The following is a 24,961-nucleotide window of genomic DNA, read 5'->3' as shown; positions in this document are numbered from 1 at the left end:
TCTCAAACCTCTTTATCATTTCATTCTGATCTCCTTTCCTTCCTTCTTCAATGATCTTCCTTAATTCATTCTTATCTTCTTTCCTTCCTTCTTCAATTCTCCTTAACCAGCCACAAAGTACCTCCATATTAAAAGTCGCACTATCCGATTTGCAATTTTTACAAACTAAGTCACCATCAGGAAGAAATTCTCTGGATATTTGCAAATTTGCACACCCTAAATGGAAATACGCCTCGCATTTCCTGCACTGAATTATTTCGTCCAAGGGCTTATCTTTATCATCACAACAATTCAATGTATCCATTATCTTCTTGCTCTGGCTTCTCAAAATTCTCCTACTCATACCTTGACATCTCTGCAAAATCAATCACATGACTTACATCTATGTGTTATCAGACTATGTAACGCTCGACAATTTCCTCATGACTTCACACTGCACAAAACACACGTCTTTTCTTTTTCACACGATATTACAGTTACATTTATCCTTTTACATCATCGGGGCCTTCACGTTGGGCGCCAAATTTACCTGTGACGTTCCTTTCTGATGTTCGCCACTGAATCACTACGTCACGGTAACTACCCAATCTCCTTGTGCGGCGGAGTTATGAGACTCTCCTTAATGTTATGCTACAATGAGCATTCTCAGGACGTAACGATTTGAAAAAGAAATAGCTTCTTGTCATTTACAAATTTAATAACACATTTTACCTTTAAACATTAACTGCAAAATAACAACAATATTCACAAACACCATCACCTTTCAATTAAGCTGCGGCTTTTCCCTTATAACAGTGTTTTTCACATAATTCACATCATCTCACGCAACTCAACTTACTTTTTCCTCTTTACACACTGTTGTCCTGGCAACGGAATCAATAAAAGATTGGACAGTTCTACAAATGTTTATAAACCGGAAATGACTTCCGCTTCCGATATTGCGTGTAACAAATATACAGCAAAAATTACAAATTCAAATCAACACAAACAACAGTATTGAAACTAACAAATATATCGAACAGATGTTTGTGAAATTAACAGAAAGCAAATAAACTATTACATATGGCCAAAATAAACAAGGCGTATCAGGATTGTTACGTACCCAATAGGACCAAGTAATGTGAATAGTTTGCCAAAGACGAATAGAGATGGCAGCACCAGGCGTGCAAGGTTAAGAATTGGCATAATATATATGAATAACTATAAATAAGAACAAAGGAAATTGGAAAGATGAAAAACAATAGAATATATTATAAGAAGACAAAAAATAAATATGAAAGAAGTAAATTAATATATATATCTTATAAATCAAATCAATGATCACATGTAAGTTAATATGAAAATTAAGGAAGTCAAAGCACTGATACAAGTTTGTGTCTTTGAACAGATATTGCATCTGTATGATTGATTTACCATTCCTATAGGGGAAATTTTGTTTACATCAGTGGCGAGCGCGTTCTGATCGACGCCCCACAGCACTTTTTGGCTGCGCAGTTTAACTGTAGCACCTACTTGGATGCGCATGTCAATCGGCTGCACCAAATATACACTCTGTTGTACCTAGTTAGTGGTGGCGCGTTCCAATTGCAGCCCCAAGGGAGGATATTAGTATTATTCCCAAAGCTTGGAGGAAAAAGTTGGAAAAGGATAAAGGCATTCGTTAAATAGTCAAAACCTAAATAAATTGAAATCCAGAGGGAAGTTTACAAAGAAGATAAGAAGGAAGTCCCGATCCAGAACGCCCATTGAGAAGGAAGTCCATATCCTCCATATTAAGAAGGAAGTCTAGATCCAGACCGTCCATTGAGAAGGAAGTTCCGATCCAGGCCGTCCATCAAGAAGGAAGTCCCGACCCAGAACGTCCATTAAGAGGGAAGTCCAGACCGCCCATTGAGAAGGAAGTCCCGATCCAGATCTGCCCACTACGAAGGAAGTACATATAGAAGAATATCCAAATAAAGAAAATAAATAATAAAAAGAATATTGAGATGAAAATTGACTGTAACGAGAAAATTATAGAAGAATGTAGCTTATCATGTAAAATTCTTACTCCATGTATCCTGTGTTTAAATAATATATTCGTTTAAACGTCTCCATTGGAAGGCATCCTGTCTGGTTTCGTTGTCTACAAAGAACCCTACCCTGTAGATAAGCTAGCTGAGTTTTAAGATTAAGGTTTATGAACCTTTGCACCAAATGAAGGTAGCATAAATAAATGGCGACCAACTTTTGGGGCTAGAGAATTAGGAAGCAGACAGCGAAGAGAGAAAGAATAATTGAAAATGGAGGAAAAGGATAAGGATGGAAATGAGAATGGAGAAGCTACAATGAAGGAAGACGGAGAAAAAAGGGAAACTTTCATTTGTTGCGGAGAGGAAGGAAGCAAGGAAGAAATTATTTTCTGTGTCACATGTAAGGAAATGAAACATTGGACGTGCGAAGGAATAAGAAAGGAGAAATACATAGCAATAAGTAAAAGGGAAGAAGATTATACATGTAAGGAATGCAAGAAGGAAAAGCTAAAAGAGAAGCAGAAGAAGACAGAAGAAATAAACTTGATGGAAATGTTCCAAAAGCTGGCAATGCAGATAAATGAAAATAACAGAGAATTGAAGGAGAAGTTTGATGAAAGTAATAGAAAGTTAGAAGAAAATAACAAGGAAGTGAAAGAAAAGTTAGAAGAAAATAACAAGGAAGTGAAAGAAAAGTTAGAAGAAAATAACAAGGAAGTGAAAGAAAAGTTAGTAGAAAATAACAAAGAAGTGAAAGAAAAGTTAGAAGAAGTAAGAAATGAAAGCAAGAAAATGTACGAGAAAATAACCGAGACATGTGAAGAAAATAGAAGATCATTGGAAAAGAAGATAGAAGAAACAACACTGCTAATTGAAAACAAAAGCGTGGATATGAATAGGACGATCGAGGAAGAAGTTTCAAAACTTAGAGAGGAGAATATACACAGAACCGACAGTATGGAAAGAAAAATTGTTGAAAATAAATGGCAAATAGAAGCAGTATCTTATAGAGTAGATGCAAATGAAAGCAAGATAGAGGAAGCAAAGGTTCTAATGGAAGATAGAAGCTGGGAAACACGCAATAGAATGGAAAAGGAAGTTCTAAAACTGAGAGAAGTAAGTACGCGGGAACTGCAAGAAGTTCAAGAAAAAACTAGCAGTATGGAGAATGACATTGCGGAAAATCAAAATAAAATTAATGCAGCAGATAAGAAAGGAAAGGAATTAGACAGAAAATTAAATGGGGCAGTGTCAAAGATAGAGAAGACAGAAAAGAAAGTAGAAGAAGTGGAAAGAAAGTTAGGAAAGCTATTCATCAAAGAAGGAAACATAAATCCTAGGTTTCGAGAAAGTGAAGAAACGAAGGTTAATAAAGAGCTGAGAGAAGAGAGTTCAAGCGATGAATCGACGACGGAGGAAGAAAAGAAGCATAAGAGATATAGAATAGCGGGAGGTCACAAGAAAAGGAAATGGAAGAATAGCGAAGATGGAAGTAATAATGAAAGGCTCTTAGACATATTGGAAAATGAATTCCCGAGAGACGAGAACTATAGGACCAGGATACCTAGGCCACAAGAATTGCAGCATCTTCCAAAATTCAATGGGAATATATCTGATAAATGTCCCAGAAAGTTTTTAAGGGAACTAACAACAAATGTCAGACTTATGAGGATCCCCGAAGGAATGATTTTGAACGTCATAGAGACATGTTTTGAACAGTCGGCAGCAGGATGGTATCAACTAAATGAGCACAAATTTAGAAATTTTAAGGAGTTCAGCCGAAAATTCCTGAATTACTACTGCAGTGAAGACATAAAGGAAAGGCAGCTAGAAGCATTAAAAAGAAGATATGTAGATTGGTCAAAAGTCGACAGCCTGGAAGAACATACATGGGAGACCCTTAGAAGATTCAAAAACCTAAAGAGAGGATGCAGTGAAGAGGAGTTGGTTAAACAAGTTGTCCAAACATTGCCATTAAGAATACAGAGAGCTATAGCAGCGGTTAAGATAAAAGCAGTTGATGATTTGATTGAATATCTAAGAACCGAAGATGTGCTAACAAAAACTCAGAATTCCTGGAACGATAAGGAAGGAAGATTCTATGGAAAGAGGCAACATTCAGAAGAAGAAGGGCGCTCAAAACCAAAGTTCCGGAGACAGGAATTTGATGTAAGAAGAATAGAAGTTAGAAACCAGAGACCAAGTGCAGAAAGAAGAGACGTAGGAAGAAACAATGGAAGATATGAAAGAAACATAGACTCTGTGGAAGAAAGAGAGAGAAACGACGATAGATATCGAGGAAATTGGAGAAACGTGAGAGGCCGAAATAATTTCCGAAGATACGGAAGAGGAGGAAATCAGCGATGGAGGAACATATATGAACAGAACGAAAGAGAATACCGAGTAAGTGTGCCCAATGAAGAAATGGAAAGAAGAAATGCACTTCCGGATGTAGAAAGAGACGAAGCCATAGAATTAGCCAGAAATTATTGTAATGACGCAAGAAGATTCCAAGAGGGAATTACAGCAGATGAAGATTCAAGGAATGCAGAAGAGAATAGAGGGTCAAACATGTAAGGCTCTTGCAGCATCTCCCAGGTGTGAGAGCAAAAACAGAGAGAAATGTAAGGCAGGGAGAAATTCTAAATAGAAATGTACATAGTGAAAGAGAAAGTCTTGAGTTATATTTAATAGAAGAGCCGAATTTCAATGACCTGAAGCCAGGGAGAACTTTTTATGTAAAGGCAAAAATTATAGAATTAGAAGTAAAGTGCCTAATAGATTGTGGTAGTGTGGTAGAAGTAACGAGTTACGATTGTTGGAAACGGATAAAAGGAAAATAACCACAAGCTCGTCTAGATGCATCAGAAAGGGATAAAATAAGATTGGTCATGGCAGCAGGGAAAGAAGAATATAAAATACAGGGAACCGTCGGCGTAATGATGAACCTTCAAGGGTTAAATTTTCCTGTCAGATTTCTCGTAGTAAAAGATCTAAGAAGTGATATGATATTAGGAATACCATTTTTGGAAAAATATGATGGTCATATTTATATCAAAGAGAGAAGATTGAATCTAGAGTCATTGGAAGAAAAAAGACTAGATGTTCCTATGGAAACTGTAAACAACGAAATGGAGAGAAAAGAATGCATTGGCAACCTCAATTTAATGTACGGGCAGATGAAGGCAGTACCAAATGATATATGTGAAGAAATTGAAAGTGAAATGAATAAAGAAAATGATGAATACACTGCATCTGTTGAAGAGATAAAGAATAAGGTTGATGAGTGCAAAGATATCTCCAAAGAAGAGAGGAAGGAATTACAAGAAGTTTTGTTAGAGCATAGGAATTTGTTTAGCCAAAAGCCAGGACTCACCAGAGGGTATTCCTACAAAATAGAAGTAGATACAGAAATACCTATAGTATCTAAACAGTATCCGATACCTTTTGCGAAAAGAAAAGCTGTAGAGGAAGAACTTCAGAAATGGTTAAGATGGGAAATTATAGAAGATTCAAATAGCATACATGTAAGCCCGATGCATGTAGTTGACAAACCCAATGGAGGAGTTAGACCAGTCTTAGATCTGAGAGAATTAAACAAACACGTATTACTTCCAAGAAACCAGGTGGATAAAATAGATGAGATGCTACACTCATTTGCAGGAAGCAGATACTTTACTTCTTTTGATTTGACCCTGGGATACTTTCAAGTTGAGATCGAGAAGAAGTCAAGAAAGTATACAGCATTCAGATATGGCTCAAGATTGTTTCAATTCAGAAGATTGCCATATGGTTTAAATTCATCGGTTTCGGCATTTATGACTGCGTTGAACAAGATATTTGGGATAGAAACTAAGCATTGGTTAGCCATATATGTAGATGACATGTGCATTCACAGTAAAGACTGGGATTCACATATAAGAAGAATAGATTGGGTATTGAACAAATTAGGAAAAGCAGGATTAACCGTAAAACTGGAGAAATGCTCTTTTGTCAGAAAGGAAGTTAAGTTTTTAGGCCATGTTATATCCGGTGGAGAAATTAAGCTATGTACAGATAAGGATGAAGCGATAAGACGTTTCCCTAAGCCAATTACAAAGAAACAATTACAGAGATTTCTTGGAATGTGTAATTGGAGAAGCAAGTTCATTAGAGATTTTGCACAAAAGGCCAGACCATTGTATGAGCTATTAAAGAAAACTAACAAGTGGAATTGGGGAGAAGAAGAAGATAAAGCTTTCGGTGTACTGAAGATCGATCTCATATCATCGCCTGCCATAAGACAACCGAATTTCGAGAAAACATTTTGCTTGGGAACCGATGCATCTAATATAGGACTAGGGGCGTATCTATTCCAGAAGGACAGCAATGGAGAAGACCAAGTCATCCAGTATGCCAGCCGTTCTCTTAAGACTTTTGAGAAATCCTATACGATAAGTGAACTCGAATGCCTAGCCATCCTATTCGGAATACAAAAGTTCTCACCATACCTCAAAGGAAGGAGATTTAAGTTATTCAGCGATCACAAAAGCTTGGTCTGGCTAAATTCGGCAAAGCAGTGGAATCCTAGACTTACCAGATGGGCCCTGTTAATACAAGAATATAGCTTTGAAGTGATTGATATAAAGGGCAGGGATAATCAAATTGCCGATGCATTAAGCAGAGCTCCAATAAGACCCCAACAAGAACCAGAAGAGATAATCAAATTGTCCATAAATGCGATTGTGGAGGAAGAAATGAAGAATGTAGTAAAAGAAGAATGGATAAAAGAGATGAAAGAAGATGAAGAACTTAGTACTATACTTAAAATATTGGAAGGAGAAACCATTGTTGGAGAAAGGAAGATGAGAAAAGCCAGAATCAAAGGGAATTACAGAATTATAGAAGACATGATTTTTAAAGTGAACATTGAAAATCCACACCAAGTAAGGTTATGTGTACCCAAAATAATGATCTATAAGATCTTAACAATAGTACATGAAGAGTCAGGACATTTTGGGACAGACAAAACTTTGAGGATGGCACGTCGTTTTTATTTTTGGAAGACTCTGAAAAAGGATGTTGTGGACCATGTTAGAAACTGCGTGGTATGCATACAGACTAAGCCATATAAATGGAAATTAAAAAAGGCAGAACTACACGTTATAGCTCGAAGGCCATTGGATTTAATATCCATAGACTTAATTGGACCACTGCCGAGATCAAGAGGATTCCAATACATCCTTACATGCGTGGACATAAGTAGCAAATTTGTAATGTGTTACAACATAAGAAAAGCAACATCAAAAGAGATAGTTAAATGTTTCGAAGACGGTTTCACTAAACACTATGGAATTCCTAGAAAGGTGTTAACAGATAATGGTACACAGTTTGTATCGGAGTATTTCATGGACTATATGCAATTCAAAGGAGTCAAAGTAATAAATGTAACGCGATACCACCCCAGCTCGAATCCCATAGAACGATACAATGGAGAAATAGTCAGACTGTTAAGAACATACTGCCACGATAACCATACACGATGGTCAACTGTTGTTAATAAAATAACTAAATTGTTAAATAACGCATTGTCAGAAGAAACAGGAAGAAGCCCTGCTGAATTATTTCTCGGATACACGGAGGAACCATATGTATTTGAAGAATTGGAGTGGCCAGATATGATGGAGCAAAAGAGCGAAATGAAGAAAGTGATATTAGAGCTGTATAAAAAGAGAAATAGAAGAAAGACAAAGGAAGAGAAGAAGGTTAAGAAAATAGATATCAAGAAAGGAGATTTGGTGTTTTGTAAAACACATCCGGTGAGCAAAGCTTCAGAGAAAGCTATCAAAAAGCTATTTTTCATATATGAAGGCCCATATGAAGTGATAAGTACTTTTAGAAATACAGTTCTTCTAAAGCACATAAAAACAGATGTAGAAAGGAGAGAGAATTTAGATAACATTAGAAGATATAATTGTACAGAAGAGAAGAAAGAAAGCGTCAAGAAGAAATAATAGACTTGTACATATATAATTTGAAAAAAAAAATGTATCTGCATATATATATATATATATATATATATATATATATATATATATATATATATATATATATATATATATTACGACAAATTTTTTTTTATGGCCAACGGGGGGAATATTGTGTTACGTACCCAATAGGACCAAGTAATGTGAATAGTTTGCCAAAGACGAATAGAGATGGCAGCACCAGGCGTGCAAGGTTAAGAATTGGCATAATATATATGAATAACTATAAATAAGAACAAAGGAAATTGGAAAGATGAAAAACAATAGAATATATTATAAGAAGACAAAAAATAAATATGAAAGAAGTAAATTAATATATATATCTTATAAATCAAATCAATGATCACATGTAAGTTAATATGAAAATTAAGGAAGTCAAAGCACTGATACAAGTTTGTGTCTTTGAACAGATATTGCATCTGTATGATTGATTTACCATTCCTATAGGGGAAATTTTGTTTACATCAGTGGCGAGCGCGTTCTGATCGACGCCCCACAGCACTTTTTGGCTGCGCAGTTTAACTGTAGCACCTACTTGGATGCGCATGTCAATCGGCTGCACCAAATATACACTCTGTTGTACCTAGTTAGTGGTGGCGCGTTCCAATTGCAGCCCCAAGGGAGGATATTAGTATTATTCCCAAAGCTTGGAGGAAAAAGTTGGAAAAGGATAAAGGCATTCGTTAAATAGTCAAAACCTAAATAAATTGAAATCCAGAGGGAAGTTTACAAAGAAGATAAGAAGGAAGTCCCGATCCAGAACGCCCATTGAGAAGGAAGTCCATATCCTCCATATTAAGAAGGAAGTCTAGATCCAGACCGTCCATTGAGAAGGAAGTTCCGATCCAGGCCGTCCATCAAGAAGGAAGTCCCGACCCAGAACGTCCATTAAGAGGGAAGTCCAGACCGCCCATTGAGAAGGAAGTCCCGATCCAGATCTGCCCACTACGAAGGAAGTACATATAGAAGAATATCCAAATAAAGAAAATAAATAATAAAAAGAATATTGAGATGAAAATTGACTGTAACGAGAAAATTATAGAAGAATGTAGCTTATCATGTAAAATTCTTACTCCATGTATCCTGTGTTTAAATAATATTTTCGTTTAAACGTCTCCATTGGAAGGCATCCTGTCTGGTTTCGTTGTCTACAAAGAACCCTACCCTGTAGATAAGCTAGCTGAGTTTTAAGATTAAGGTTTATGAACCTTTGCACCAAATGAAGGTAGCAGGATGCAGAAATACTTAGTCTTTTCCAGCATTTTTTTTGGGGGGGGGGCTTTCGGGGTCGAAAACTTGTGGATACCAAATCGCTAAATAATGTTGAGTTGATTTGGTGTTTTAAGTCCACTTTATGCACAGTAAGCCTAATCGGGACTGGACCTAAAGTTTAAAGTGGGATCCGAACCACTATGTACCTCCACCGGGTATCGAATCCGGGACCCCTTAAATCGCTAAATAAGTCTCCAAAATGTAATGTTCGAACTCTCTCTGCACTACAGAAATCCCTTTAGAATCTAAGACTTAACACTTTATCAAGAGCTTTCTATCGCCCCCTTTAAATTTAATAATCAATTTTTGACTTAGTGTTGATATTGAAGAGTGGATAGGTATTGCCTCCTTCAAAAAATTAATTCTCAGTCTCCACACCAGAATTTCCGCAACAGTTTAAGGCAATAGTAATACACAAGAATTGAACATCCCCTCAATTTTGATGCTGATCACATCACCCCCACTCACGACCGGATCAAGAAAGTGTGGGGCGTTACCCCCACACCCCCTATACGCCTTCATGGCGTTGTGCTATGCACAGGGGAACACTTTACTTCTTTTTTTTTTACCTCAATTTAATGCTCAGTCTCCCTATAACTAAAATACCAGCCATAATCTAAGACCTAGAGTTGGATACTGTCCCCCCCAAAATTTAATTCAGAATCCCCCTCAGAACCCACATGTCAATTAAGGCCTAGTATGTAAACGTTGGATGTCTCCCCCGCCCCTTCCTTCGATAATACCCTTAAACACTTTGTTTTCTTCATCTACGAGGGTGGTTCAGCATGCTCCGCCCATGACCCATTTCCAGTGATAGTAGAGACCTGTAATTTTATATGTAACATTGTTCATTCTTTAGACTAATATCCACAAAGTTTCAAGAATTTACAACAATTTCTCTTCTCGTTACACGTTGATGATCAGTAAGAAGTGTAGCCACATGTGAAAGAATGAAAAAATCTGAGGTCCGAGCAGTGATAAAATATTTACTCAAGAAAAATCTAACACCGAAAGACATCCATGCAGATATGGTGGGAACTCTTGGAGACTATAGCCTTTCATATGATCTAGTGAAGAGATGGTGCCGTGAATTTAAATGTGGTCGGCAGACCTGTGAAGATGAGCATGGTGGTGGCTCATCTGCAACGGTGACCACAGCAGAAATGATTACAAAAGTACATGACATGATAAGACCACTTTGTTATGTAAACGGGTCTTTCAAGATGATGTGTACACTAACGAACTCTAGGGTTAAATATAAGAAGTAGAGATGACGTCAGGCGTGATCTGATTGGTGCTGCACAAGACGAGCTCGAGTGTTCAAGAGCGACCAGGAAGGCTGAATCACTCGAGTTCTGGGTAGCACGCCGATCAGATACACTGCACGTACACTAGCGTTATTCATGTAAGGTAGAGTTCGTTAAGTCTAATTGGTATTTGGTATGTGTCTTTAATTTAACTTAGATGAATTAATGGAACGATAGAATGGTTCCAAAAGATTTTGTTAACCTTATTATATTTTTCAATTTGGTTTCAATACGTGCAATAAAATTCATGTTAATATATAACTTCATCTGGTTTCTTAGAAACATGCTGGTTTTAATTGTAACATCTGTATTTTTCAATGAACATTCTCGAGACGCATAGGACTATCTATAGCATGTTCCACTGCGCGGTCACATCAGCCTCGTTTCCTCACGGGAGTTTGGTTTTCTCGAAGGAACCGAGGGTGGTGATAATGATTTTGGCAGACCGGCGAGTGACTGTCCGCCATATAGCAGACACACGTGGCATCTCAACTGGCAGTGTGCATTCAATTATTCATCATCATTTGTTAATGAAAAAAAATCTCTGCACATTGGGTCCCGAGAATGCTGACGGTCAACCAAAAGAGGACACGTCGTGTGACAAGTCAGAACCTGTTGCGGACAATAAAGGCTGACAAGCCAAAGTTTCTGAAGAGATTTGTTACAATGGATGAAACGTGGGTTCACCACTTCGATCCCAAAAGTAAACGCCAAAGCATGCAATGGAAACACCCCCATTCTCCACCCCCAAAGAAATTCAAGGTTCAACCATCAAAGGGCAAAGTGATGGCATCTGTGTTCTGGGATGGAAAAGGAATCCTTTTGATAGATTATCTCCAACAGTTAAAGACAATCACAGGTGTTTATTCTGCAACCCTAATTGAAGAATTACGTACTGCCATCAAGGAGAAACGCCGCGGAATGTTCGCCCGTGGTTTGTTGTTCCATTGTGACAAAGCTCCCGCCCACGCCTCCCAAGTTGCGGTGGCTGCAATTCAGCAGCAGGGTTCGAAATTGTCCCTCATGCCCCTTATTCTCCAGATCTGGCCCCCAGTGACTTCCACCTGTTCCCGAACATGAAGAAACACCTTTGTGGAAAACATTTTGCCAGTGATTCCGAGGTTATGGATGTTGTGAATGCTTGGTTGCAGGACCAACCAAAATAATTTTTTTCTGCTGGGATTGAAGCACTGGAAGGCCGATTGGAAAAGTGTGTTAATGTTGCAGGGGTTTATGTTGAAAAGTGACAGTGATTTGGTTTTCCTACGAGGGTTCCTTCTATGTCAGGGGCGGAGCATGCTGAACCACCCTCGTAATTGTGCATTTAAGGTGTAAAATCTTGACATATATTTAGGGAAAATATAGAAATATTGAAGGGAAAAAATCCTCTCCTAAAGTCTCGATGGCGCAACCTTCGCCATAATCCCCCCCCCCCTTGTAGGCACCCCTGATATCGATTGGTTCATTCATATGGTTAAGATAACCCAAGCATATCATTGAAGTTTAAGCTACAAATGGGAAGTTCGGTAAAAAACACTGCTGTTGTAAAAAGTAAAAGCTATGATTGCTAATTAACTGGTAGGCATGACAACACAAAACGTAGTGCACTGGACGAGCTACACATCACACCACTTTCTCATACCCTTCTTTATCTGATAGACTGTTGATTTACAGAACATTATGATATTTGAATCGTCTATTTCAGAAACGCCCTATCAGCGGCGGCGCCAGGATTTATCATCATGGGGTGCTGAAGGGGTGCGGAAAGATATCTTATATTCCAAGAAAGTGGTCATACAGTGTAAACATTCATATACATGATGCAGTCTTATTGAATGAAATTATCCTTGCCTTTTAAAACACAATTTTTGAATGTAACCAATGGCGATACAAAATACGACCTTCCGTCTGCCACTGCAGGACAAAACGCGAAGTGCTCAGCAACATCGTCTTCGTTAAAATCCCTTCTGCCCAGTGGCGTAGCATCCGCCCCCGCTTACCACTAACATTCAAACTCTGTGTCACACATAGATTCCCATCGGTTCGATACCCGGTGGAGGCACATAGTGGTTCGGATCCCACTTTAAACTGTAGATCCAGTACTGATTCTGTGCATAAAGTGGACTTCAAACAACAAATCAATCAATAGATTCCCATCTGCACTCAATTACCTGTCTCTCAAGACCTAATCCACCTCAACATTTACTACCCTTTAAACAATTTCCCAAAAAATATTTTTTTAATATTTTAAGATGCGTACATGTAACCTATTTTCCTTTTTTAAAAAAAAAATATCACGCGAAAAATACAAAATATCATGCACTACATATTTGACCACAAGAAGCCCGCCCCTCCCTTCCAAGAAAAAATCCTGTCTGCGCCACAGCATTGAAGTGAAATAAAATATTTCCAATTTCTTCTTCCAGCTATTTATCAAAAAATCATATCCTGATTTAGTCTCCAGAAGCTACCACATTGATATAAGTTGATAACAAAAACTGTAAATGCTGGGTATTTGGGGCAAAGTTAATTTCTTATACAACAACTATCCAACCTTATAACTGTGTGTACGTTGGAGGGGGTGGAGGTAGTAGCTATTATACATCTATCTATCTGACTTTTCCCGTGGTATATACATTATAGTATTCTTGCGGAGGGGGCACATAGAACTGCGATACGCCACTGACTTCTGCCGCACTATCCCCAACAACGAACTGTAAAATTTCTTCTAGAATATTTGGCCTCTTTCTAACAGTTCTTGAAAAAGCCTGAAATCGTACGTTTACTAGCCATGTAAGGTGGAACAAATATATGGAACGTATTACAAGAAAACTCCCCTTCACATGGCAACTAGCATTCAATAATTTCTCGAGCACGACTTGGTGTTACCTTGAAAGCAGCTGCAATTTTTGCTCCAGTGTGAGGAAGAACAAGTAGGTTGAAAATGAACCTTTTATCAACAATGCAAGAAAGAAAAAACACATTAAGTTAAAGGCAATTATCGAAAACCTCAAACAGACCACTTGAAGAAACAAAAGAAGAAAGAATTCATAACAACAATACTGACGAAAGAAAAAAACAGCCACTGATCTTTATACAGGCTGCCGCCAATACAGAAAAGTATGTATATGGGCAACATTTCAGGGCTTGACTGTTGCATACGATAACAATGGTCTTACTTCAGTACCTAATATTCGGCGTTCAATATGACGACATGACATAATATAATATGAGACACTAAGGGTTAGTGTTTTCAGTTGAACGTAGGGGGTGCGGAAGAAAATGAAGGGGTGCGCCTCCCTGACACCCTATCGACCACTTCTGGCAAAAAGGGTGCTTGTACAGTTTCGTGTAGCCCTTGCCAAGGCGCATGAATCGATCATTGAACTGTGTACCTAGGTATCTGAAATAAACGATTCATTTGCGAGCAAATAAATTGACATGACCCGGACTATCCGTGGCTGTACATCGCAGATCCAGTATAAATCATTTACAACATGTAACACAGCTCACCATAAAAATTTAATATTTAGTATTCTAACAGATTGTTACCTTCTTATTGGCTTCACGGCCGAGAACATTTCAAATTTTATATAATATTAGAAAATGCGTAAATAATATTGATAAATGTTAAAATCGAACTTTACTGTTCTACGTAATCTATCTTAATTTTTCAAATTACCAAGGAAAAGGGCGATATCGATCAAATTTTACCCTAGGTTTGAAGCTTACTCTGAATTCATAAGGAATTTTCAGGGTTCATATACTTTTAATTGCTTGTCAATAACGGTCCCGAGTTCGTTATGCAAGATAATTTTCGAACGTTTTAACACCATTAAGCCTTGTTTCCATGATTATGAAAAACTAAATATGCTGACCAAGGCAGTAATTTATTTTATTCAACCTTCTAGCAAGGTCTTCTTCAGACTCTGTATCAAGTACAAAAGTAACCAGATACAACATAAGGGCATTATATATACACAAACATTACTCCCTCCAGACTATTTAGAAAGTTGTTTGGAACTTTCTAGCAGATGACTTTCACTTCCCAACTTTACTTTCACCTAAAATGCTAAACACAATTACTTCCATATAGAATGTGGTTGGACTTTTAATCTTGTCTGCAGTTTATGTTTTTAATAAAATAAATTACTGCCTTGGTCAGCATATTTAGTTTTTCGAACGTTTTATGTACAGGACGATGAGGAAAGAGTTTGTAAGATTGGAATTTCGTATTAAATAAGCTTCTAAACTTTGAAAACGCAATTCCAGTTTAAAATTCACAGAAATTATTAATTTTTGATACGTCTGGTCCAAATTAGTCTGCAAAAGTTACCGTGGTAATACAGGGTGTTTATAAAAGAACTCTGTGGTTTTGAAGCTAAATATTTTATCCAAAACTCAAACTCAGGAAAAAGTAAATACATGTTTTTGAAGGTAATGTTATCAAGTTTTCTTTACAATTTAGTAAATTTCAATGTGTGCCACGTTTGTAGCACGGCACACATCCAAACGATAATCAACTTCTTGCCACGTCCTGGCCAGCATGCCTGGGGTGATGGTTGCCACAGAAGCGATAATTCTTTGCCTTAGATGGTTGACATCTTGAATTTTCTCCACATAAACCATGTTCTTCACATGTCCTCATAGGAAAAAGTCGAAGGGTCTAATAACACGGTCATGCATAAGACCGCACCAAACATTCAACTTGGGTGAGTCACGTTGATGCTCAATGAATTCATGAGGCGGCTGTGAGCCCCAAATGCGACAACTGTGTCGGTTAACCACTGACATGAAAAGTGGTCTCGTCGGTAAAACTAACATCGTTTAGAAAATCATTGTTTTCTTCAATCTTGTTCGGCATAGAAAACTGTGATCTCTTAGTCTTGTCTGCAGGTTTAATTTCATGCAAAAGTTGTACCTTGTAAGCTTTTAGACGAAGCCTCTTGTGCACCACTTTATGAACAGTTGATCTTGGTATCCCCAATGAAGACTGCGTCGTGTCAAGGATCTTTTGGGGATTTGTACACATGAAGTGCGAATTCTTTCCACGTCCTCTTCAGAAACACGCGGCCTGCCTGGCAACTTTTGTTTCAAAACACTTCCAGTTTCTTTAAACGCCTTAAGCCATTGACGAATGGTTTTGTCCGAAGGCGCAACACCACCATACTCGCGTAGTTAAGTTCCGCTGTACAGTAATAACAGATCCCGTTTCTACAAGCCATATCACACACTGCGCCTTCTGTTGTGGCGTCGCCGTTGCACTGAACTGCACTGACTGTGTTCGGCTCGGCTCGGCCACTTCAAGGTCAACTCTGCCAACCTTTGTTGGAATAAACTCCAAACGGCGTGAACAAAACTTGATGAGGTACTGATTTCCAAGGAATTATCTGAGTTATCTAATACCGTTTGCGCACTATGATTGTTTAAAACCCCAGAGTTCTTTTATAGATACCCTGTATTTTACAGTTGTTTGAAATCCCTTTATGTATTAAATACTGTGTATACGCACCGAAGAGCGAGGGTCTACAAATAATATTGCAACAAACTCAACAAGCCTAACCTATTCGAAACACCTGGATGCTAAGAACACCAAACATAAATGACCTAACCTATTAATTGAAACCTATAGCAAGAGATTTACGATCACACAGAAAATGAAACTCAATGAGATATTAATCACAGCAGCTAATTTTAATTAAATAATAAAGTAGATAAATTGCCATGTGGAAATGACTGTGTAAGGGTAGGAATTAAGTAGTGAATTCTCACTTCAGGACTTGGCGTATAGATTTTCAGTTTACATTTCCACACACATCTTCGTGGTCTATAAGTCGATAAATTTACCTTAAATGTTGGTACGGGACACAAGAAGACATTCGTATATGAATGGACGTCCGGAACGGGGAGCAAGGGAGGCACGGCCCCTTCCTTGAAAATTAATGTCACAATAGGTAAAACAAGTACAGCACTATAACAAGATCTATACTGGCCGCATTTCAGCTGGAGCTGGGAAACAGCGAATCAGCGATCTGTTGAATTTTCTTCGTCTGACATCGGGCATGTTCGAGTCACAAGGCACCGAATGCTGTTAGCGGAACGAAACAAATGAGCATGTTGCCGAACATAGAGGAGAAGGTTTAAATATGGGATTTGGAGTTATCAGCGTTCCCGGGTGCTGCAGCCTGGCAGAGGCTACTGGAACTGGTTATCTGTCAAGGACAAAGGTTGAGGCGCCAATTCGCAAGAGAAAGTGCTTATTAGTTTCGGCCTTGGGCGCTGTTATAGAATTGCAACCTCCGAAAACGTTTTGCGGGTATGTTTTAACTCAGCGTTTTCTGAATTCTCATCTGCTTTGTATAGGTTATGATATTAGCGGTACATAAGACAAATGTGGGCTTTTATAATGCCATGATTTGTTTGTGAAATATGTACCAGAGAGAGCGAAAATAAATTGTAGAAGAAAAATAGCGTGATGGTCCAAAAATTGGTATATGAAATGAGGTCTAATGCTGAGATCACATTTTCAACAAATATTTGGATGTTTTTCTTAATTTCGATTTTTCCCATTCCGCGTGATTTTCAAGACAACAGATTATTCATAGATATGAATTTTATAATCTTTTAGCGATAAATGACTGTTTTTTTAAATTTTAATTTCTTTTTGTGATATTGCCACTAGTAGCCCATACTTAGACCACAATTTTGAAATATATTACCATTTTTGGAAATTGCTTATTTTTTTTAAAAAATGGAGACCTTCTATACTTTATCATGTTATAACATTTAAGAATATATTTCATAGATATGCATTTTAAAGGCAGGTGCTTGATATATTAATTGTTCCCTCCGAAAATGACAACATAAAAAGGTGGGCCCATATTTAGACCTTTTCCTCTACTGTAAAGCGAGAGAGTTCTCCGACAAGGATATCGCCAACACCAGAAATCAACGGGGGTTAACGGTACAACTGCACACGTGGTCCTGGACAATGAAGTGGCAAAAACAGCAGTACGCTTGGCAACGTAGCTTCGGGAGAGTCATGTTACCCCTACAACTTTCACTCTGGAACTGAGTTTTGTTGACGCCCATCGAGCCACACGTCCCCGAAGACGATTGGGGGACAGAAATGGCTATGAAGGTCAGACGCCAACTGAAAATAGGACCAGTATAGATTGAAAGTATTTAGTTTTTGTTGCTTAGTGCCCTCTTCTGCCACTTTTGGCTAATCGCGACGATGAGGATGTGTGAGATTAGACGATTGATTGATTTGCTATATTTTACTTCGCTTTTTGTGCCACTTTTGGCTAATTTCCGAAGATGAGTGATGATATGATCAAATTGATGAATGGACACTCACTAACATCCATGCCCATGCCGGAATTCGAATGCGGGACCCCTGGCGTCGTAGCGCAATGTGCTAGCCTCTACGCCACGGTGGCCTGCGGCAAAAAGTAAAAAAAAGTGCTCCCCTGTGCATAGCAACACGCCATGAAGGCGTATAGGGTGTGTGGGAGTAACGCCCCACACTTTCTTGATCCGGTCGTGAGTGGGGGGATGTGATCAGCACCACGCCCCTCACCGCCTTTACCCCCCAGGTACCCATGTTATTCGACGCTGGGTGGGCGCCGGGGCCGCTTCCAAAGTTAGAAAAGTTCCCGGATTTGAACCGGCCGGGGGTCGAACCCGGGACCTTTAGCATGGTAGTCAGACGCGTTACCGACTGAGCCACCGCGGCAATGACAAGCATTTTCCCATGTGATTTTTTCTTAAAAGAACTGAATTACTCTGCAGATTAGATGGTGAACAGAAGCATGTTTTGAGATAGTTAAGGCAACTGTTCCACATGATGTTGAACGCAAAAGAGGGATTACGGAGGAGATAACATTTGAGGCGGGAAAGGCTTGTGGAGCTTAGCAACCGCTGGGGTACAAGATTGAAAGATTCCGAGATATCGGTACTCAGCTTATCTCGCGTAACAGCAGCAGCGAATTCTGCTCAGTATTACGCAAAAATGAAGGCAGGTTACTGGTTGATACCAACTCTCTCCGCAATTTACATTGTTCTGTATTACTACAATGCTTCGCAGCGTCTTGACTTGGATTCAGTTGAAGAGCGTTTGCTTCGTTTTGGACTCGACAGGCATTCCAGTAAGTTAGTGTACATTATATGCTGCTTTCCTGCCTTAAAAGGACCCAATTTCGTCACGACCTTCAGACGTTAAAGTTGACGAGTTGTATCTTTGCGGGTGAACACGGCTGCGCAGTGGCAATGAAAGTAGCTTACCCACTGCGCATCAATTTCCTTGCGTTATGTCTAGACCTCGGATTTTAGTTTTTAACCTATTTTTTTCCTTTGCAGGTAAATAAGAAATAACAATTTACGTCAGCGTTTCATCAAAAAACGCAACTCCTGATGAAGTTGCCTAAATAATCTATTTTGCTTCTTAGAACATATTCTTCTCTTTAAAGATCATTTTCAGCAAATACGATGATCCTCACAGATAAAAGATGGGGTTTTGTCTGTTGATAATGCAAAAAAATAATATAACTATGTATTGTGAAGGAAATTATACAGAGCATTCCCTGACATTCGCTACGAGACTGGGCGGCAAGCGGCCCGGCGTCAGTGATTGTCTTTCCCGGTGAACGGGGTTCGAGACAGTCGCACGCTACAGTTTGTTTTCTTCGCTCTCCCTGCCTTCGCTCTCTTTCCCTTTCTGTTGACGTTTCCTCCCTCGGAAGTTGTGTTGTGTCGTGCCCGTGTGTTGAAGATTGTGGCTTAATATGGCACCACAAAAGTTTACATTACAACAAAGGATTTATCTTGTTACTTCGGAAAGAGGAATTGTGGAGAAGTGCGACGACGTTTTGCAACGAAATTTCCTGGTGATCCTCTTCCACATAGGACCACTACATTAAAAGTCGTAAAAAAAGTTTAGAGTAACAGGGTCAGTTCTGAATAAAAGTGGAAAGAAAAACCCACGTGTACTTACTGAGGAAAAACTCCATGAAAACTAGCCGCCGCCTCTCACAAGAAACGGGTGTTTCAAAAACCCTGTAGGTCCCCCGATTTGTCAGCCTGCGATTTTTATTTATGGGGAAATCTAAAAAATAAAGTATACAAAGACAATCCGCACACCATCCGTGAGTTAAAAGAGAGTATTGTACGAGAAATCGGGAGAATTACAGTGGACGAACTTACACGTGTAAATGCCAATTTCCTTCGGAGATGCCAGGAATGTGTTGCAGCTGAGGGACATCATATTCAGCAATTTCTGTACTCAAGGTTAGTATACAATATGAAAACTGTAATTTTAATAGCCTACTCTAGCGACTGTCGCGGACCCGTTCACCGGGAAAGATAAGCGCTGATGCCGGGCCGCTTGCCGGCGAGTCTCGTAGCGAATGTCAGGGAATGCTCCGTATGATTCAATCAAAGGGGGTGTTGATACATTGGATGAGTTTATTGCTTACTATGATGTTGCAAGAAATACTCGAAGTTGGCCAATGGTAATCCTGTTTTGTCTACTGAATGTGGCAGGAGTGAATTCACATATAATAAATATTGCTAACAACCCCAACACCAAAACAATTCGCAGAATTTATTTGAGAGAACTGGCACTATCACGAACAGCTGACAACCTGAAACGCAGATCTCTACTAACAAATCTTCCTCCTGAAATTCGGCACAGAAGACAAGAGGTTGCAGGCACTTCTGCACCAATTGTAACAGCTGATCAATTCCCAGAGGAAACGCGGAAAAGATGTCACTTGTGCAGAAAAGACAGCAAGACAAAATATTACTGCAAGTACTGTAAGAAGTTCATTTGCCTTAGCCATGCTGATTTTTTATGCCCAAATTGTCCAATTCAACAGTAACTTATATATGAAGTTTAAAAAGTCAAATTATTTGGAGTAAATTGAATTTTCCTCTTGTTAATTACTAAGTTTTGAACTATATTTATTATTTGTGGTAAAAACATTGAAGTGTTGCAGGTGTGTATTTCATAATATAGTAATTCTAACTTTTTCCCACAACTTTGTTTATTTTTCATAAAAAAAATATAAAATGTATTTTTTTGTTTTTATTTTTGAAAAAACTTACCTTTTTGAAATAAAAAATGTTACATGAAATATTAAAATCATAAAAATTTCATTTTTTCAAAAGAAATACAAGATTATATTGTCAAATACAAAAATGGGTATGTGAGACTAGGTGCCAGTGCTGAAGCTACATTACTGGGCGCCAGTGCTGAAGCTACATAACTGGGCGCCAGTGCTGCAGGGTTAAGACAGAAAATAAACTAACCTTAATGTGCCAGGATTTATCAACAAGAAATCACGATAACAACAGGTTAAACTTGGCAAATTTATATAAAAAAAATCACACGAGGAAAGGATTTCTGTTCGTTGCTTTAATTTTGGACACTAGTGTAGATTCAACATTAATAGTTTGATTTGCCTTTAAATGTTCTAAAGATTGTTGTAAGTTTCATTTTAATCAAGTTAGTGAAGCCTAAGTTATTAATTTCTGAGTTAAATTCCTTATATCTATTTGTTGTTTCATGTTTTTGGCAAACTCCGTTCGTTTCTCTTATATTTTGAAAGGCATTGTTGATTTATTTAAACTCTTGTGGTGTGAGAAGATCACGCTATTTTCATTGCATTGTTGCCACCACATACCTAAATTCTCTGTGCCAGATTACTGTACATTTCTACTATAGGCTATTTCTGTTTGCTTTTATCAACTTCCTAGTATTAAAAGGTTATTGTGTCTGGTAACACTGTGTAACTGGGGAGGTATAATCGCCTTCCAGAAAAACAGGGAGTTGCGCGGAGAGATTTGAAGTAGCAAGAGGTGCTTCGCATTACGGGAAATATAGGCTTAAGCATCTCGTGCTGTACCGTTCGAAAGTATTTTAATTGTAATTTTAGTCTTACATGATATACAACGTGTACGTGCGTGTCTATAATAAACGTAAATTTGAACATATTGCGGTTTTTCTTTATTTCGAAAGTGTATTTTGTACTTGTGGATGTTTGCATCAGGAGGACAACCTCGTGGGTTGTCATTGGACTTCACCTGTGGATCCAAGGGGAAGGAACGCAGTAATTCAACTCGAACCCTGAGGTTATCCAGCATGCTCTGCTGAGCTTACAATTTAAGTGTACTTGTGAAGTGCACCGCTACGAGGAACGTAGCAAGCATTGCGAAGCCATCTGGCACTAGATACAGCCGAAAGTAGATTTACATCTGGACTTTGGAATAACTTGCTAACCTTCACGATCATTTGTAGGACTGGATGCATCATTGTGAGACAAAAGACGAACTCAAACGATCTGACTTGTTGTTTTAGTCCATTCCTTTTAGCTCTCACATCACCCTGATGACTGTTTTGAGTGATTTCTTCCAAAGCCAAAATAATTGCAAAGTAGTTTATTTTCACTGCAGAAACAGCTTCAGCACGGCACGCCCATCTCGTTGTTGACAAAGACTTCAGTGTTCTTAAATTTAGACCAATTTCCTGGTATACATTTTCAAAAACTGCATGCCTTGAGGAACTACCTTCAATGAAAGAGTAAAGGAATTGAATTGTTCCGAAAAAATCTGAAACTAGTCTATTTTCGGGTCGCGAGTTACATGAGTCCACAAGTACAAGATTTAAACAATGAGCATAGCAGTGAATGTTGTTCTTTTCTTTGCACCTCATTTGCACCCCAGATAGTGTCCCAATCATTGTTGAGGCTCCATCGAAGCAAACTGAAAGAACATTTTGCCAATAAACACCAAACTTTGACATTACTAGTGCTGACGTATTAAAAATTGTCTGTGCATCTACAGAAGATAACTTACGAAGAGCCACTAAATGCTCAACAGGTAACTGTTTAATGACATCAAAAAATCGAAAAACTATAGACATCTGTTCATGATGACCACAATAACTCGTTTCATCAGCGATAATGCACACGTTTGTACCAAGTAATGACATTTTCAACTTCCTTACGAGAACATTTTTCAAACTGCGGATTAGATCATTCTGAATTTGTGCAATTTTTTGGTCCGTTCACTAAGTGTTCTTTCAAAATGGGGTAATATGTGAAAATTAAATCAACTACATCTAGAAATAATCCCATGTCGTATGCTTCTTTATTCCCAGTATGACCTCTCAATGGGCGGCCTCCTTTTGTAAGACAAATAATTATGTTTATTAGCCTGTCCATGATTTGTCGATTTTGCAGTCTTCTTTGTTCTTGCTTTGAAAGAAAAGCCTTCTTACACTCATCTAATTGGACGTCAATTGGTTTATTTTTATTGTAGTTTGGTCAGTAACTTAAGCTTTGCTGGTGTCCTTTAGATTTTTCACGACTTCGAAAACATTCGTTTGATCTATGCCAGTTTTTAAAACCTCGTGTAATGAATGCTTGATCAAGGTGTCCTCTCACTGATGCATTGTTTGAAGCAAAAACTCTGCAGTAAAAACAAAATGCAGAGTCAACAGCTATACTATATTCCAACCATTTGTAACTGTGAAACCAGCTAAATTTGAAAGCCCTTTCTTTCCCACCTATCTACTTCTAGGGAAAACCACCAGTTTGGTTGGTACCCTTACATCACATTCTGTTCTGTTACGGCATGAGGTATTGCATTCACAGGGCCACAAGGATCTACTGATATGTCAGTAGGTTTACCTGGTGTCTTTTCAGCGTCAGGGCATCGAAACAGGATGGTTTGTTATTTACAAGTTCACCGATACTACTTGCACTATCACAGGCGTTTGAACTTTCAACTGTCTGCTTTCGATCGGGACCACCTTCGTTTCTTTTCAGTCTTACGACAAAACGATCCACCTTCTTTTAGAGCATAAACTCAGTATTTAAAAAAAAAGTACGGTAAGTTTACACGAACGAAATATCACGTCCACAAGCGGCAATTTTCATCAAATAATGGCTCCTTCGATTATTCCGAGAGAATTTGCAACAGAATCCGAAAAAGCACAACGACAGTTACAACGAAGTAAACTAGTCGGTTTAGGAAAGAGATTTAAATACCAGCCACATTGATAAATAAACTTCCAGCAATATAGTTGCATTGTCAAAATGTTTACTGATAAGCTTTCTGCCCCACAGAAAGCATACAATAATTAGTTGATTGTGAGAATGGAGGGGAAGGCGATTGTTGGCAGTGACATTGTTGTTATTGTTATACATTTTTCCCCCCTGTATTATATCAGTTCTTAATTTCGAGCGTTCAGTAAAGAAAAGAACCTATTTCCACAAATATATTTAAGTTTTAGACCAATATTGAGGAAGGGGGGTGGGATTCGGGGATAAACTCAGCGAGTTCAATATTTCGAATAATCTCTACTTTTAATAATTTTGTCCTGGAAAAAGAAAGATGCCGCTTATTTTCTCTCTTATTGAAATATCTGTATTTAACTCTCTTTGATAAAACAACCCATTAAGGTGTGCCTATGCGAACAGTAGCGTATACTGAGTCCAATATCTGGGCTAACTCACTGTCACGGGGTCCTAGTCTATGAATTGAAATAAGTTTACCAACTCCTAAGAAATGAGGTTGCCAACTCATAAAAAATCAGGTTGCCAAGTCATAGGAAATATGGTTACCAAGTCAATAAGAAATCAGGTTGCCAACTTATAGGAAATCTGGTTACCATCTCATAAGAAATCAGGTTACCAACTCCAGAATCACCATTATCATCTCACTCATATGAATAATTTTATTTACAATTTCTGATCGATTTTTCTCCTGTATTTTATTCTCTACGCTTCGGGCTTCGTACATAGCCTAGCTAGCATAGAATATACACTCCTGACAATGAAATATTTTGTGATTACCTTTTTCAACGTTCGTTTTAAAATTTGTTCAAAGACAAAATGGTAATGGGGAATTTCAGTAAGAGGTTTGCATTTATCAATTTGGCTTTCACGAGCTCTCTATTGCTTTCATTCAAAAATGTTGATTTTATCAACATTTCGGGAGGTGCTGTAGCCTCATCAACCCCCTTGCATACGCCAGGCTCTACAGTATTCTTGAACCTTGGAACTTGAGAGTGGAAAAACACAAAACCCCAGGCGTAAAACTCACGCGATTAATGTCAGTAATCCAAGAAAGATGTCGAGTAACAAATAACAATATTCAGGTCGGTTATAAATTCTGCTACTAAATCTTGGTGCACTGCTTAATGGGAATTAACAGATTTGTATGTAGTCTGCTGAAACAAGATGATTTACGGGCCTCTCTGATTTACTAGCAAGTGAAGTCCTGTCACATGACGTCAGCAATAACTTTATCAGTGTAAGATAACAGTTGTAGGTCGGAG

At 38.3% G+C, this 24,961-nt stretch overlaps 2 protein-coding genes across 2 annotated transcripts in view; both read left to right on the top strand.

Annotated features, from left to right (window-relative positions):
* The window catches only part of LOC146002326 (uncharacterized), a 220,921-nt gene that overhangs the window by 66,996 nt on the left and 128,964 nt on the right, over positions 1 to 24,961 (top strand). The window lies entirely within an intron of this gene.
* LOC146002322 (uncharacterized) overlaps positions 18,632 to 24,961 on the top strand; it is a 14,863-nt gene continuing 8,533 nt past the window's right edge. The window contains exon 1 of the mRNA XM_083140032.1: positions 18,632 to 18,767. Within this exon, the coding sequence (XP_082996158.1) occupies positions 18,632 to 18,767 (136 nt within the window). The remainder of the gene's footprint in view (positions 18,768 to 24,961) is intronic.

This window comes from Lepisma saccharinum, chromosome 18, assembly GCF_977018435.1.
Source record: "Lepisma saccharinum chromosome 18, izLepSacc3.1, whole genome shotgun sequence".
NCBI classification, from domain to species: domain Eukaryota; kingdom Metazoa; phylum Arthropoda; class Insecta; order Zygentoma; family Lepismatidae; genus Lepisma; species Lepisma saccharinum.
Note: the sequence above shows the minus strand (reverse complement) of the source record. Positions and strands in the feature narration are given on the sequence as shown.